Source organism: Lycium barbarum, chromosome 9, assembly GCF_019175385.1.
Source record: "Lycium barbarum isolate Lr01 chromosome 9, ASM1917538v2, whole genome shotgun sequence".
NCBI classification, from domain to species: domain Eukaryota; kingdom Viridiplantae; phylum Streptophyta; class Magnoliopsida; order Solanales; family Solanaceae; genus Lycium; species Lycium barbarum.
This window is the reverse complement of record NC_083345.1, coordinates 110,674,878-110,690,843: the sequence shown is the minus strand read 5'-3', so window position 1 is coordinate 110,690,843 and position 15,966 is coordinate 110,674,878. Positions and strand designations below refer to the sequence as shown.

The 15,966-nt window shown below is 35.1% G+C and overlaps 1 protein-coding gene across 1 annotated transcript; it reads right to left on the bottom strand.

The window, feature by feature from the left end:
* Positions 1–4,522: 4,522 nt before the first annotated feature.
* LOC132609405 (patatin-17-like) lies at positions 4,523–8,795 on the bottom strand. The gene is made up of 7 exons (XM_060323380.1): positions 8,548–8,795; positions 8,024–8,205; positions 7,644–7,806; positions 6,877–7,038; positions 6,060–6,365; positions 5,167–5,309; positions 4,523–4,805 (listed from the first exon to the last, which is right to left on the bottom strand). The coding sequence occupies exons 1-7, from the start codon at positions 8,707–8,709 to the stop codon at positions 4,748–4,750; spliced, it is 1,176 nt and encodes a 391-aa protein (XP_060179363.1). The 5' UTR covers positions 8,710–8,795; the 3' UTR covers positions 4,523–4,747.
* Between the last annotated feature and the right edge of the window lie 7,171 nt (positions 8,796–15,966).

The window sequence follows — 15,966 nt, the reverse complement described above, 5'->3', positions numbered from 1 at the left end:
AAAATACAAATGTTATTAAACCACAACAAACGATACAGTCTATCCAAACATTGTGTTCATTAATACTGTATAATACAATACAACACCATACTATACCATATCATACTATACATTAATGAACCACGGGAAATAACCATCCAAACAGAGGGTTATGAGAAAGGGAGCTCAAATATATCTACAAAAGAGGAAAAATGATAAGTAGTAGGAAAGGCATAAAATGGTGGTAATTTTATGATGGTAGAAAAGTTATAATGATAATTAATTATGTGTAATTAAACGTGAAGCCCCAATTAAAAAATGACACGTATAAGTGAATCAAATTTTAATATTTTTCACCTCTCACATGCCTCCAAGAGAGTGAGCACACTCTCTGTGCCACTTCAACACCTAAGGGCGTGTTTATTCCATTTTTAAAAGTTTCGAGGGGCAATATAGGACCCCCCCCCCCCCCCTTATTGATAAAGTGTATAGTTAGTAATCTGGTCATACGTTGGGGTATTTGTCCATTTTCTCTAATAAGAAATGGAGTGGGGCTCCATCCGAGATTGTTACCATTCAAAACCATGACATTTAAGGAGTTTCATAACCTCCTAACTCATAAGGCATAGAAGGAGTTCATGTTCCCATCACACAAACAATGAGGGACTCAACATTTCCCGCACGTTCAATACTGACATCTGAAGCGTGAACAATGTTATAAGATTGGGGGGAGGGGGTCACACAATCTACGTGGGATTCAACAGTATGGCATATTTTTTTCGGATTCTTTCCATTTGTTCATGCTTATTTCAGAACTTTATCTTAGGTTCATTACCTCATCAATAACGTTGTTATCATCCTTGTGGGGCCTGTATGGATTATGTTAATTAGGTTTCCATATTAGCAAGGATATCTCTTCTATATATAGTAGTGCCCATATATAAGGGTGTCAAATGAGCGAGTTGGGCTGAATTTGAGAAGGTTAAAATGGACTGAGTTAATAATTAGGTGGGTTCATAATCCGTTCAAACATTACCTGGGCTGAAATGGGCTAACAACTGGGTCATAACCTAACCCGCCCAACTCTTATTAAGTTTTAAGTCTTTGTTTATTTTCTTATAATTTGTTTAAGTACTTAATTAAACCTTATTTTCTTCATATTATGGCTATATATAACATATCAAATAAAATAAAAATTCTCATTGATCTATTGGGTTGCATATTAGCCTAGTTTTTAAATGGGCCGAATTAAACGGATCAAAACAGAATGAGCTAACAAAATAAGCGGGTCATGAACCCGCTCAAACCTAGGCGGGTTAGGTGGCCAGGTGGGTCATAATTTTATGGGTTGATTCCACCCCTCCTCATATATAGATGAAAGACATCTCTTAGGAATAGTTTGGCTGAGATCTGGTCCTATTCATTCATTTCTTTTAGTGAACTTTAGCTTGACTGTAATGTTTTATCATTAGTGAAATTTTCATATATATATATATATATATATATATATATATGCTGTTGGAAAATGTATACCAAGAACATGAAAAATATATGACGAAGAAAGATGAAGGCTTGAAAATATGATCAATGAATACAGGATTGGAGGCCTGAAACACGTGCGAAACACTTTCCTAAAAAAGATATTTCTATGTCACAAGCCTAAGAATTTCTGAACTAAGCAAATAATGAAGAAATTCTATTGGAAAGCAAGACCTTAGAACTTGATCTTTTTTAAATTGGAGAAGAAAGAGTACCTTAGTACAATGTCACAAGATGAATTCGAAATCTCATGTAGCATAATAGCTTTGAACAAGTTATTCCTTGTGATGACATCTGTGACATTATACACATAAACATTCCATTCCTGTTTTTCACTCAAACATGCTTAATCAGCACTTTTATGGCCATCTGCTATCCAAAATTCATGAATATTTATAAGAGCAACTCCATCTCTCAATCGAAACGGCGTCACTTCTATGTTCACATAGGTGAAGTTCTTTCAGTGTCATTGTCATATTTGAGACACTTGTTCCTTGAACTGAACCTCATAAAAAGTATAAGAACTCAACCTTCTAATATATGACAACCAACACTAGTATATCTCTTAGAGACATCCACGTATCAATAACCTTTTGTTACCCTTTGAACACAAAACTATTTATTTCATAATGTTGGGTAGGGTTGCCATTATTGGTGGAACTAATTAAGCAGTTTTAATTTAATTTACTCGAGGTTGATTTTCACCAACTTCCTTATAAGAGTTTTAGTAATTGGATCCTCTTGAATTAACTTCCTCACAATCATGTCTAAGATTTATGTATCTAACTTCTCATGATATATTTATATGCTTGAGTTTAAGTGGCTTGACTATCACAAAATTGAGCTCACACTTTGTAAAATCAATGAATTCTCTTAAAAATCCCTCGACACTGAACTCCTTTGCTTGCAAATTAATGCAAGTTTATTTCTTAGATTTTCAAGTAATTGCACCTCTTACCGAGGTAAACATTCAACCTTTTGTGAATTTGTTTCTCTCAAACAAGATAACAACTTGTGTTGGTATATCCTTATAAAATATCAGGAAATTTTTTGAGTAACAAATGCTCAAACCATTTAATTAGTTTTCTCAAAATACTAAAAATCTGGCCACTGGCCTTCCAGCAGCGCTTGAATACACAAGATAAGTCATAACTTTTTCATTCTTAGTTAACTCAATATTGAATCAGACGGGTATTGACCTTTTATGTTTAAGTGACTAAATTTATTTAGCACTTTTTTCTCAATGTAACTAGATTAACTCTATACATTATTTGTTTAATTTTGATACCCAACATAGATCAATTTGCCCAAGATCCTTTCTTTTGAATGTGAAAGATAGAAACCTCTTTGTCTCTATTATGTTATTGTTTACAATTAACATATCATCAACATATATACAAACTAGCACAAAATAATTACTCTAATATATGTCAATATCCACCAAATGATATCTACATTCTCCCAATTATATTAGGTTATTACTCATTCTAATATTGTCTTTTAATCACACGACAAACACCCCTACAGTTTGAACATATCAAGTGTCTTTTCATATCACATATAGAGAAAATTAAATTCACTAACTCCTATCCTATCTCAAATTCTTGTAATTCAAGTATCTATGAAAGGATACATTTTTTTTTTTAAATGCCACCTTTCATGAAAGAATTAGGAATAAAATTTTAATGTGTGTGATTTGTTATGCTTGCATAAATTCACATGGAGTCAATTACTTTCACATTAAAAGATGATATGAAGAATTTTATTGGGAATAATCATATCAACACTTGAAAGTTGATTTATCATTATGAGATCATGAGAATATATGGTACTCTTAACATTTATAAAATCAGATTTCACAAAAACACAAAGAATAGATATAAAGCTATTACTAAAAAGTAGGGTTAAAAAAATAGAATCCGATTTTCATCATTTCTTGGTTCATTGCTTTGATGTTGTCCCTTTGGTCATCGATGTCTTAAATTTGTTCATATAAACTTTCGAAAATCTGGCCTCACTTTCATAATTCTAATTCTTCCGGTAAAATGAAGTAAATCCTTCTGTCTTGTTAATCTTCCGCCAGCAATCTAATGCACTTCTGTACATTGGCTTTTCTAAGCCAGATTGCTTCAGAATTTTCAGCCATTCTGTCTTTAATTTTATGGTGTCACCCCCAAAGCACATCATATTTTAAGCCTAAGTCTGATGCCTTGAATAGGCACTTCAGTCCAAAAAATATGTATTTCTCTCTTTTCTTTAGTGATTCAATTTCTTCAATATTGTCTTCACTGATTCTGCGAATTGGGGTCCGGCTTAGGTAAAACGACCCTCAAAAGCGTAGTTAGGACTTCTCGTAGAGGTAATACATTTAATTTTTGATAATTGAACATCAGTATCTTCTTCACATTACAAATATCATTTTTAGACTGTTGGAAAAAATATACCAAGAACACAAAAAATATATGACGAAGAACACAAAGACGAAGGCTTGAAATTATGAACATTAATGATCACAGGGACTTGAAACACGTGCGAAACACTTCCCTAAAAATGATATTTGTTCTCTATCCTCGGCGAGATTGCTATGGGATTGTATGCAAATAGTTTTAGCGGATATGACAAATCTATGAATTTCTGTACTTAGCAAATAGTGAAGAAATTATATTGGAAAGCAAGAACTTAGAACTTGATCTTTTTGGAATTAGAAAAGAAAGAGTATTTTGCAGACAGGAAAATTCTAAAAGATTAAAAAGTTGCGTTGGAATATTAAGAAGTTGGTTTTAATTAAAATTGGTGGTGACCAAAACATGAAAGAAAGAACACACCCTTTAATTTAAAAGACGCCTTATTACTTAATACTTATTTGTATTTAAACAAAATTCCTAACATATGCTTGAGTTACGTACTCGTTGTATGTTTTATGAGTTATGAGGTTATGAAACTCTTTAAATCTATTACGCGAAGAAAAAGAACATCCAAATGCATACCACACAAATCACAAAACTTTTTACTTTTGCATGGAAGGATAATTTATTTGTCTATTTAACAAAACGAGAAGGACATAGAGGGACATTTCTATCGAAATTTATCCCTCTCCTTTTTGAGGTTGAAAAACTTAAATAATTCTAAAAAAACACAAGATCTGAGGGGCTAATGCATGCGCATAATACAAACTTTGCAAGCGCTTATTCTTAGCACAGTAAGTACTAATAAAACCTGAGACCTTGCATTATTGAGACGCTTTGCTTACTTGGTGTTTCTTCCTTTCTGAGAGCAACCTCGCAAACCTACAAAGAAAAACTATTATAATTAGCAATAAAATAGATTTATGAGAAAGTAAAAAACCTAAAGGAGCAACGCGATATATCAAGCACAAAATAAAAGTATGTTTATTTTATTATGTATCTTAATTTGACTAAGCACAAAATTTTAAAATATATATATTTTTTTTGGGGTGGGTGGGGGGGGGGGGGGAGGCGGAGTCTTATGATCTTAAAATAAATTTATCTATAACATATCAAAAGTTCCCTTTGAATCTATAGAATATATTCATTTTCTGAGGTTGATATCTAACTAATTGATTACAACTAAAAAAAATTGATAAGTCGAATAGAACAGACTCTAAATATGTGCGTGTGTGTGGTTTACCTCTTTAGAGCTTCTTCAACGGTTTCAGAATTCTCTTTGGAGACTGGTTTCTTCAACAAGTTTTCACCAACTTGTACCAGTAATTTCATATTAGCCTCTGACGCATCATCCATTACGGTAGTTGAGCCTGTTAGCGCTTTTTCCTGATATTACATATAAAGAAAGCGACGATTCATTATAATAACCAATTAATTATTTATGGTTAATTCTCGAACTAGGATAAGTAAGAGGAAGGAGCAAAACGATAAAAATGAGGGCAAATGGTAAAGGAAATTTTCATAGGAAACAAGAGAGGAAAAGATGTTCTCCATTTTTCTTTTGTTTTTCACAGGCTCAAGTTTAGTTGGGCAAAATTTATGCCATGCCAAAATTGTCAATTTCTGACGGAACCAAGAATAAGGAGTGACCGTTGTAATAAATCTACTACAAGAGTAATTGGTTATAATAATAACCGAAAAGTTGTGGTGAAATGGACGATATTTCTTCGCCCTAATTCAAAGATCTTGAGTTCAATTGAGAATATACTTGTAAATAAATAAAAATGTGCTCACATGAACAACTCAGCTTAAATATTTAGATAAGATAGCCACACAATTTAACATGATATCAGAGAAGGTACAAGTTCTCAGATTGAACAAATAAAAAAACTCCACGTGCTTGACCCATAAATAAAATTAGCTCCACACATGTTAGGGCATGGTGAGAATATAATTGCAAGTAAATAAAAGTGTGCTCTTTTTAACAGTTTAAACTTTTAGATACGATAATCACACAAATCAACTTGAGAGTATAATTGTAATTAGTAGTAAACAAAACTGTGCTGTCTCTAAAAATTTAACAAGTTCGAGCCTTAGGAATTAATCAACTTCAAATAATCATAAATTTAGGCTTACCTGAATCCTGAGGTAATTCTTTTGAGCACCAAGAGCGTGAAACATAGTAGCAATGTAATAATCATTCATGTACGAACTTGCTGCAGATGTACTTTGTAGTAAAGGGTTGGAATTATTATGAGTTAGCCAATCAACAGCACCCCATCTAGCTGCCTCTTGTGCAGTGAATGTCTTACGAAAATCATCAGTATTGCCAGTGCCTAATGAGAGCAACAAAATATGTTTGTAGTTCATTGCCTTGATAGAGGCGTATTTTGCATCCGCTTCTGTTGCACGTTTGGTTGCTGTGCTAAGGGCAATTAAGGCCTGTCAACCATATAATTACATTTTTGGACCACTCAAAAGAATAATAATCAGTAATTACATTAACTACCCACACTTCAATTTATTCAAATTAGAACTTTAAATAACCATTAAGAAGGATAATTTAGTAAAACACACCCTTAATCAAGAATTTGTTATGAGGTGTACCAAGTCAATTGAGACCTAGTAAAGGTTTATTGGCTAGCTAGAAACATTGATTACCGGAAATGTTAATTGAAAAAGTGACTTTTTAAATGATAAAATAATCAACAGGAACCTATATTTTTTGGATTATTATTTCAAATTCTTTATTACATAGGGGAAGGGGAAATGAGCGAGGGGATTACAACGTGAGAATTTGAACTCTCACCGACAAAGTGAATATTTAGGTAGCTAACCATTGATGAGCTACTAGATCCCTACTATTTTTTGGAATATATAACTAGTAAAAGAAGGTTTAAAAATTTAGATGATCATGATCATTTGATTTATATGAGGGAATTAGTGAATGTACCGGATTACCAGCAGCGATAGCACCATCAACAAGATTGAACTCATACTGATTTCCTTGACCATCATCAGTCACAAAGTAATGTGGAGGCAAATAAGTTGGAGCTGCTGCCGTGCCGTAGGCTATGTCAGACATCTTAGCATCCAAATAAGGAGAATTTGCCAACTGTATTTGTTTCAAAATAAGGAATAGTTACACGTGTAAAAAGACACTTATTATTACAAAAAAAAAGATAATGGTAAAAATCACACTCAAGTATCATATTTTTGTGAGTTTCTTATCTGAACTATTAGGTGTTTGTGTTTCCTACATGAACTATCACCAACTACTTATCAAAATACACCTGAATTATTGAGTGTTTATGTTTTCTATATGAACTATTTCCAAATATTTATCAAAACACACTTCACTAGTGTTGTAAGCTCACAAACTGTGATATTTTTTACCATTATTTATTATTTTATTTTTTAAAAAATTCAATTAATTCCTTTAATTATCCGCATGGAGTGCCATTTGGCACCATTTTTGAACCAAAAAAAAAAAAAAAAAAAAGAATGTACACCACGCACCATCACATTAATGTCAAGATGTGTTTTGATAAATAACTGGTGATAATTTAGGTAGAAACTGCAAACACCTGATAGTTCAGGTAGACAAATTAAAAAAGTGATACTTGAGATGTGTTTTTTCACCGTTATCTCGAAAAGAAAAAAAATAGTCAATAACTTAAATGGCATTATTTGCACTTATATAATGTATGGAAGACTTACCTTTGACTTTGAGAATATTATTGGCTGAAACTTCTTGATGTCAAAAGTTGGAATGACAACATCTGTTAAAGCCTGATGCAAACGAGTCTCTCCCAACTTATCTTGCAGAACTTTGTGGAAATATTTTCCATCATATTTGGGGCCAAGAATTGGAGGATAGGCACTGCAATGAAAACATAAATATAATATTTAGACTATCAATGTAATTTTGTATATTATCATCGATACAATATTTTGCTTGTCATAGTAGGTTACTTTACTTATCTTTCTAAATATAAATTATATTTACCTAGTGTTTAAATAACAATTTTATTTTAAGTGATCTTAGTATAAAAGTCAAACTTAGAATAAAATTATTAAAAATATAAACCTATATTTACCCAGGTGGGAAAATCTTTGGGCCATGCTCCAAGTAAAAGGATACAATATCTTTGGCAGCAGAGAAGGGCCGATGATTTTCATTTGGTGCAGTTATCATAGTGGCCAATATGCCACCGGTACTTGTTCCCGCAACCATATCAAAGTAATCTGCAAGTCTTGCATTTTTATCGTTGTCCAATTCCTGACTCAAAATAGTCCTTCATTGATCAGATACGTTTATACATTGAACAATAAGCATTGAAATAATACAAATTCAATTGTAAAAGAAAATAGTGATGCCTCATGTGCGTTATATATATATATATATACACACACACATATATATACACACAGTTAGACCTCTATATATTAGTCATCCTGTATAACAAGATTTTATTATAACAGTCAAATTTTTCGTGGAACCAATTTTTCATGTTAAGTTATGTTACATGCATATTCTCTATAACAGTATTTTGCTATAGAAGCAAAAAATTGTTGAGACAAACAATACTATCATAGAGAGGTTTGATTGTATTTACGATACCTGGAGCTGGCCTTCAAGAAAAGCAAGAACAGTAGCAGGAATGATTCCTCTAATGCCACCTCCATCAATGCTAAGAACTGTCACCATTTGTCCCACCTCAGGGGATGCTGTAGTTGTTAATACCAAAAAAAGTAAAACGAAAAAAGATCTGGCAGTTGCCATTTTTACAGTATCTTTTTTGGATTACAAAAGTAGCAACTAATAGCTCAAGTGTAAAGATTTTCTTGGTGCCTTGAGCATCATGTAACAAGGAGGTTTATATAACCACGTAAACAGTGTAAGTTATATGAATCACGTTTATTTTGTGCTTCACGCTATCAACAAAAGTTGTGTGAGGCACTCTTCTCCTTGGACAAGTGGCTCTTCGTAGGTCCACCTCATAATTCAAAGCTGCAAGTGGCTCTCACTCTCCTTTTCACTGCAATAACTATTCCTAATTTAATTTCCTATCACTTCAGAAAACATACTTCTCATGGAAAAACCGGGTGGTGTAAAGTTAGGAATTACTGCCTTGCTTTAGATTGCTAATAAGGAAGTTACTTTCAAGATGAGTGTTTGGGAAAGATAGAGAGGGAGAGAGAACAAAATTGTGCGAACATCAAATGAGGAAGATTAGAGTCTAACCGCTTATTCTGTGTACAATTTTGTGAATATAGTTATGTTAGGTAATTAAATGGGAACCTCCCTAATAGCGGTAATTAGATTTATAATTTTACATATATAGGTTAAATTTCCTAAAAGGATATATATACTCGATACTTATTAGCCAGGAATATGTTTTAGTAACTTAGGGGTAGTTTGGTAGTTGGTTAAGATTATGCAGGTATTAATTATGCAAGTATTAGTAATGCAGGTATTAATAATACAAGTATTAGTTATGCATAAATTAGTTCTTTTGATGTTGGTTTGTTATATTAAATTAATAATATTATATACTTCTTAAAATTAGAATATTTATTTACAATTAAAATTAAAATATTATTTATTTCAAAAACATTAAGATATTACAGTAAAATATTATATTAAAAAATTAATTTAAAATTATTGTTTAGAAAAGGACAGTATGTAAATGGGAAATGATAAGGTTAATATTGTCATTTCAACTTTTTATTCACGTATTAGTTATCCATGTATTAACTATTCCATCTTCTATCCCGCATAAAATAATACATAGATTCCCTCGTAACTTACACATGTATTAGTTATGTGGGTTTCTAAATTGCAAACCAAACATCGTACTAATTTTATACATGAATAACTGACTTCCTAACTGGCTACCAAACGTGGTATAAGTATGCAAAAATTAATACATGAATAAGATGTCTCTTTACTAGCTACCAAATATGGTATAACTTAATGCAAAATTTAATGCATGAATAACATGTCTCTTATCTAACTACCAAACGACCCCTTAGTACGTTGTACGGTAGGTTAGGCTATTAAAGCCCAACATATCCCCAATTGTGAGTATTAAGAGTTACTAACGCAAAGTTGGATATGCAGTCATACAAGATTATTAGATAAGATAAAAAATGACCACATTCCCCAAAAAGTGCAAGTAGATCGCGTTGAGAATAAAATACGAGAAGGTTGGGTGAGACAATTTGAGCATGCATGTCTTGCGTCAACCTACAAATGCACCGGTCCATATGTGTGAAACTATGGTTAATGAAGGTATTAAAAGGGGACAGGGTAGACCTAAAATTATATGAAATATATATATATATATATATATATATATATATATATATATATATATATATATATATATATATATATATATATATATATATATATATAATTCGAATTCTATTACAAACTTGCTCTCATTTCGAGTCAAGAACAAAAAGGCTCGAATGATACGATCCCTCTGTCACCCCAGAATGAAAGAGGTGATCTTGTAGTTCTTGATTTGTCACTACAAAAAAATGGGTGAGTTGCAGAGGTTGAAAGTTGCAATTCGCGGAGGTTTTAGCCCCCACTAGTTGCTAGAAGAGGCTAAAACCTCCGTGAATTGCAACTTTCAACCTCCACAAATTACCCCTTTTTTTGTATTGGTGTGAAGATGCATTGTTAGGTGCTGCACTTTATTTTCTATTGAGACTGAACCTAAACATGTGCCTAGGGATAGCTTTCCATACACTACTGATAAGGAATGTATAAATTCTCGATAAGAGAGGAGTCGTGGTGGTCTCCCCCTCCCCCCACCCCCCCACCCCCCACCCCTCCCCTCACACACACAGAGATTGCCGAATATATACATAAACTTTTATTTTATCTAGTCTTTTGATGATATGAAATGAGTTTAGATGGAAAAGTGGAATCCATACAACGAGTAGTGTTTTAAAAGGCGTGGGGCGTGAGGCGGGGCGTTTTACTTACCATGGGGTGTGGGGAAAGGTAGATGAATCTTTAAAATTTTAATTTATAATTTACTAAAGTAAATATAATAATAACACAAAAATTATTTTAAAAAATACATTAATAGTTTTTAAAAATTAAAAACATAAGAAACTCATAGAAAACAAAACTTCTAGCATGATTTTACAAGTATAAATAATGCACTGACATAAAATCTATTATAAGATGCAAATCAACTCTAACATCTTAACTTTCAAACAATAAAATAATCAAAATTTCTGAAAATATATTACTGTTAGGACAATCAATAAACTAAAAGAAAATAATCAATAAACTTTATAAGTGTTATAATTAAATTAAAACATCACTCCTTCATGAATAAAAAAAAAATTCTTTCATAGCGAAATAATAAATTATGATATTTTTGAGACATAGGACAAAAACATGAAGACCAATGACGATTGAAGATGTAAGATTCGGTTATGTATTTTTAAATGATGTGTTAAGTGATATTCACTCTGACAATGTTCTCAAATGGTAAACCTCGATATGTTATATGAGTTACTCTCAATCTGGATTGAAAAAACTATTAAGCATCATTCAGTTTTTAAAGGATATAATTGTGAGGGTCAATAGTGTTAACTAAGGAATTCGACACATAATGTCACGACCCCAGCCGGTGGGTCGTGTGGGCACCTACCATATTACTAACTAGTAGGCAAACCCTGACCAACCACCTAAATACTCATCCATTTTATAATAAACAGTTTCTTAAAATTCACAAATTAAAGTAAAAGCTCACAGAGACTTTGTTTTTAATACAATAAGACTGAAAAGAATTTCTCGGGATCTAGTCTAGACAGATACAAGAGCTCCTACTATACAAGGAAAATGAAATAAATGACTCAGCCTCTGCCTGGAATGATATGAGCGAGGTTATAGGAGAATGTCTGGTAATCCACACGGAGAAACTTCAACTTAAACCTGCAACATACCTACACCTAAAAAGGATGTAGCAAGAGTAGCATTAGTACACCACACGTACTAGTAAGCATCATAGGTCGACTAAGATTAGTTCACGCAACACAATATAAAGTAAATAAGATAAGTAGATAAGTCAAAGGCTCTCAGGACTCTCAATATAGTTTCCCTCACTGTCACTATCTTACCTCTCTACTCCAGCTATTCACTTCTTTTATTCCCAACGAATTACCTGGTTTCTATTTAATCATTACATGTCCCCTTTCCTTAATCCAACTAATTGACTCTCGTCTCCACATTCACCATATCCTCTAATTCCTACTTTTTAGCCATAGTGTTTGTCTACTCAATTCACTTATTACAATGTGATGCACCCAGGGAACAAGTTACCATCTAGAATCCGCTCTTACACTTATCCTCGTAATAACCACCAACCTACACAATCTCAATGAAATCATAGAGATGTACAATGCAATATAACAGGCAGGCAGTACACACATGCAGAATGTAGAAATATTGCATTGTACATCTCTATGATTTCATTGAGATTGTGTAGGTTGGTGGTTATTACGAGGATAAGTGTAAATATGAGATGTAATGCAATGCAGATGCGATGCAAGGGTCCAACCGTGTTCTACATACATGCTAACTGATGTCATTGCTTAGTAGTCATGACCTGCAGGGGACCCATGGTGTCCATGTACCACTCTTTTTGGATACTCATCGGACCCGTGCCATAAATCCTCCACTCCGAAAAGAACCTCGGACGCGGATCCACATCACATAGATTATTCACTGTTACATTGCTGCCAATAATTGGTTGACAGATAGTGAGATAGTACCTCATATTCAACCCAACTCGGCCATATGACCAGATAACACAACTAACACATACTCAGAATTTCTGCTCCGTGTATTTCCTCATAACCACATGCAATGTATGCAATGATGCAAATGAATAAAACAAGTCATGAATCCTACCCTTGATGGACGTATCACTATCACGATTTCCTTCAGTCCTCCCAATACAAACCTCTTGTAATGACAATCATATGGATATTTTAATATACTTGGAAATAAAGACGAAAATTAATTACTCCTAGGAATACATATTCTAAACAATGAAATACCCCTTTCTAATCATGATGAATAATCAATTACCATTCCGTAATACATACCTCTCAACGATGGTAGCACTCAATACTCCAATAATATTCATTGTTATCCTAGCTACCATTTACACATAGTTTTCTTTAAGTTTTCAAATAGGTCCATCTAAACTCTATGTCCAAAGACCTAATCATCCAATCTCCCTTCAACTCTAAAAGTATATACGATTCACTAATCAAAGTCTAACTCAAGTAAATCATAACCTACCTTGTTGACAAACATCCAATTGAATTCCCATGAATTGCTCGCCTTCCTAACTTTCATCCGAATCCATGAGAGATGATAGTCATGGGGAAAAATGTGGAGGAAGTAGAAAGAGTCTCTTTTCTTGGTGTCAACGGTTTTTCCTTCTTATGGAAACCTAATAGCAGCCTTGGAGAGTCTTTTATTAAAAAGGAGGGTAAGTATTAACTAAGTGACCGAAACGCGGCCACTGCCCCGCTTCGACCACTGCAGCGGTCGATGTTCCGCTATATATAGCAGGGCCGCTGTGGCGGTCCCTTGACCGCTATAGAGATGCACTTCCTTCCCTGGGCCCACGACTTCTAATTCTATCCGAAATTGATTTTGCCCACTATTAATCTTTAAAACACCCCATAGGGCTCATTCTTTACTATTGTAGAACTAAATTGGGCACAGATTCACGAAATATTAAATAACAACTAGACGGATTGTTACACCAAATACCAATTAAACCATCGTTCGTCTCCAAACAGCTTAGGGTGAGGTAATGGTCACACTCCTGGGCCTTAAACCATAGGAGGTAGGATTTCGGGGTGATGTTATGAGGACGGAAAAATTTCAACAAAATTGAGATTCAACATGGCCCACTACAGCGGTGCCGCTACAGCGGTAAATCCATCGCTGCAACGATTGTCGGCCAGTTTCAAAAATAAATGAGTTCACCCCTCCCACTTTCTACTTATCCCCATAACTGAAAACTCCCCCTCTCCTATGAAAATTATTCCCCCTATTCAAGACTCAATCCCCTCAGTTCCCTTCCCACTCCCTTTTAACCACTCTACTCTCCTCCATTTCCTAAAACACTCCACAAAACCTAAGGAAAAAAAATATTCCGCACCCAAGGTTCATTTTTCCTTTGCAAATCTTGCAGATCTCTATCTCAAGGTATGTGCTCTCTTTCACTGTCCTATAACTTGTTTATGGCTTCCTATTTCAAAATTTTCATGCTTGACTTACTAGATTAGAGAAAATTTTGGTTGTTTTGAATATGGGTTTTGATTTCTTGGATCATGGAGGATTATTTCGTCGTTCATATTGTTCTAGCAACAATTTATACTAAAGATCTACTTCGAAAAGGGGTAGTTTTTGTTGGGGTGGGGTTGTTTGTAGTGGTGCAAGTTTTGATGTTTCTACTCAAAATGTTGATATCCATGGTAGTGGGAATAGGGTGTTATAGGTTGTAAAAGACATGTATGTTATCATACTACTTGATCCTTGACAAAAATGGGGAAACCATGGTGAAATTTGGGTTTCCTAAAAATTGGGTTTGGGAGTTTTTTTTTTTTTTTTTTTGGGAATGGGGAGCATAGATCTACTGAGGCAGACCTTCCATCGCTATAGAGGTCGTGCTGTGGCGATGGCTTGGTCACTGGCAGCGGTCCCTGCTATGGGGAGATACCTGCTGTAGCGGGACTCTACTCGCTATAGCGAGCCCGCTACAGCGATTAGGAAACTCTATGGCGACGCCTGATCCGCTGTGGCGGCCCTTTTGTAGCTATAGCGGCTTCGCTGCAGCAGTCATTCCACCGTCGCAGCGAAGCTGCTAGTGGCAGAGATGAAAATTTGGGATTTTTACTACTTCATGCATGGTCTATCACTGCTAAAACTTGGTGCCACGAAATTCTAACTCGGTTTTTGCCCTTTTTTAGGCTAACTCTCTCACTCTACTATGGCGGGTTCACAACAACAACAATCGGGACAATAACAATAACAACAAGGGCAACAATCACCAGCTCCCCCCTCGCATACGTTAAGTTCACCTCTCATGCTCGTAAGAGGGGTTACATAGAATAGCAGACTAAGGGCCTGCTCCACGAGTAGGCCTTCATTATGGATCGGGTGGAGGAGCTGGTCCCGGAGTTCTATCAGCTTCTACATCACATAGTTTAGAATCTGCTAGTCTAGGAGCCTGGGAATTTTAACTGTAACTGGGTCAGGGAATTCTATGCTATGCTCCCTACTATTGACTGGACTGCCCCAGAGCTGCAGATTACTATTAGAGGGGTCAACATAAAGGTGGGCACTAAGGCCCTTAATGTTGTTCATGGGCTGCCCAACCCTTCACAGGCCGAGCTTCGGACTAAGGACCACTAGGGGAACGGGCCATGGTTGGTGAGGATGCTAGTAAAAGAGTTAAAGAGGAGGAAGGCTACCTGGGGGAGGGGGAAGGGGTCACATGTTCTGCCATTAAGAGCCGACACTTCACTCTTGAGGCTCGGAGGTGGCTGAACCTTGTTGCCTAGCAATATTACTGATGTCACTTAACCCCATGCCTTTGTGGTGGCTTGCATCCTAGATGGCGTGCCCGTGAATGTGGGGATGTAGGTGATCAAGGAGTGGCGGAATTTTATCGCTAAGGCTGGCCCGAGTTTGTTGTTTTCCTCCCTGATTACTCATCTTTGCCGTAATGTCGGGGTATCTATGGAGCCTGGGGACCGCTATGTGGAGTGTGATATCTCTTTTGACCTACTGAAGGTCAAGGGAGCACCGGGCAGGGGCAAGAGAAAGAGGATTGGCTCGGATGATAGTGATGGCCCACGAGGCAAGAGTGGTCAGTCACAGAGCTCGCGTACCTTGAAGCGCATGGGGTTAGATATGTAAGCGGTAAAGGCAGCCGTGACGGGGTTTGTACGGCCTTCCATGGAGGCCGAGTCGTCTAGCAAT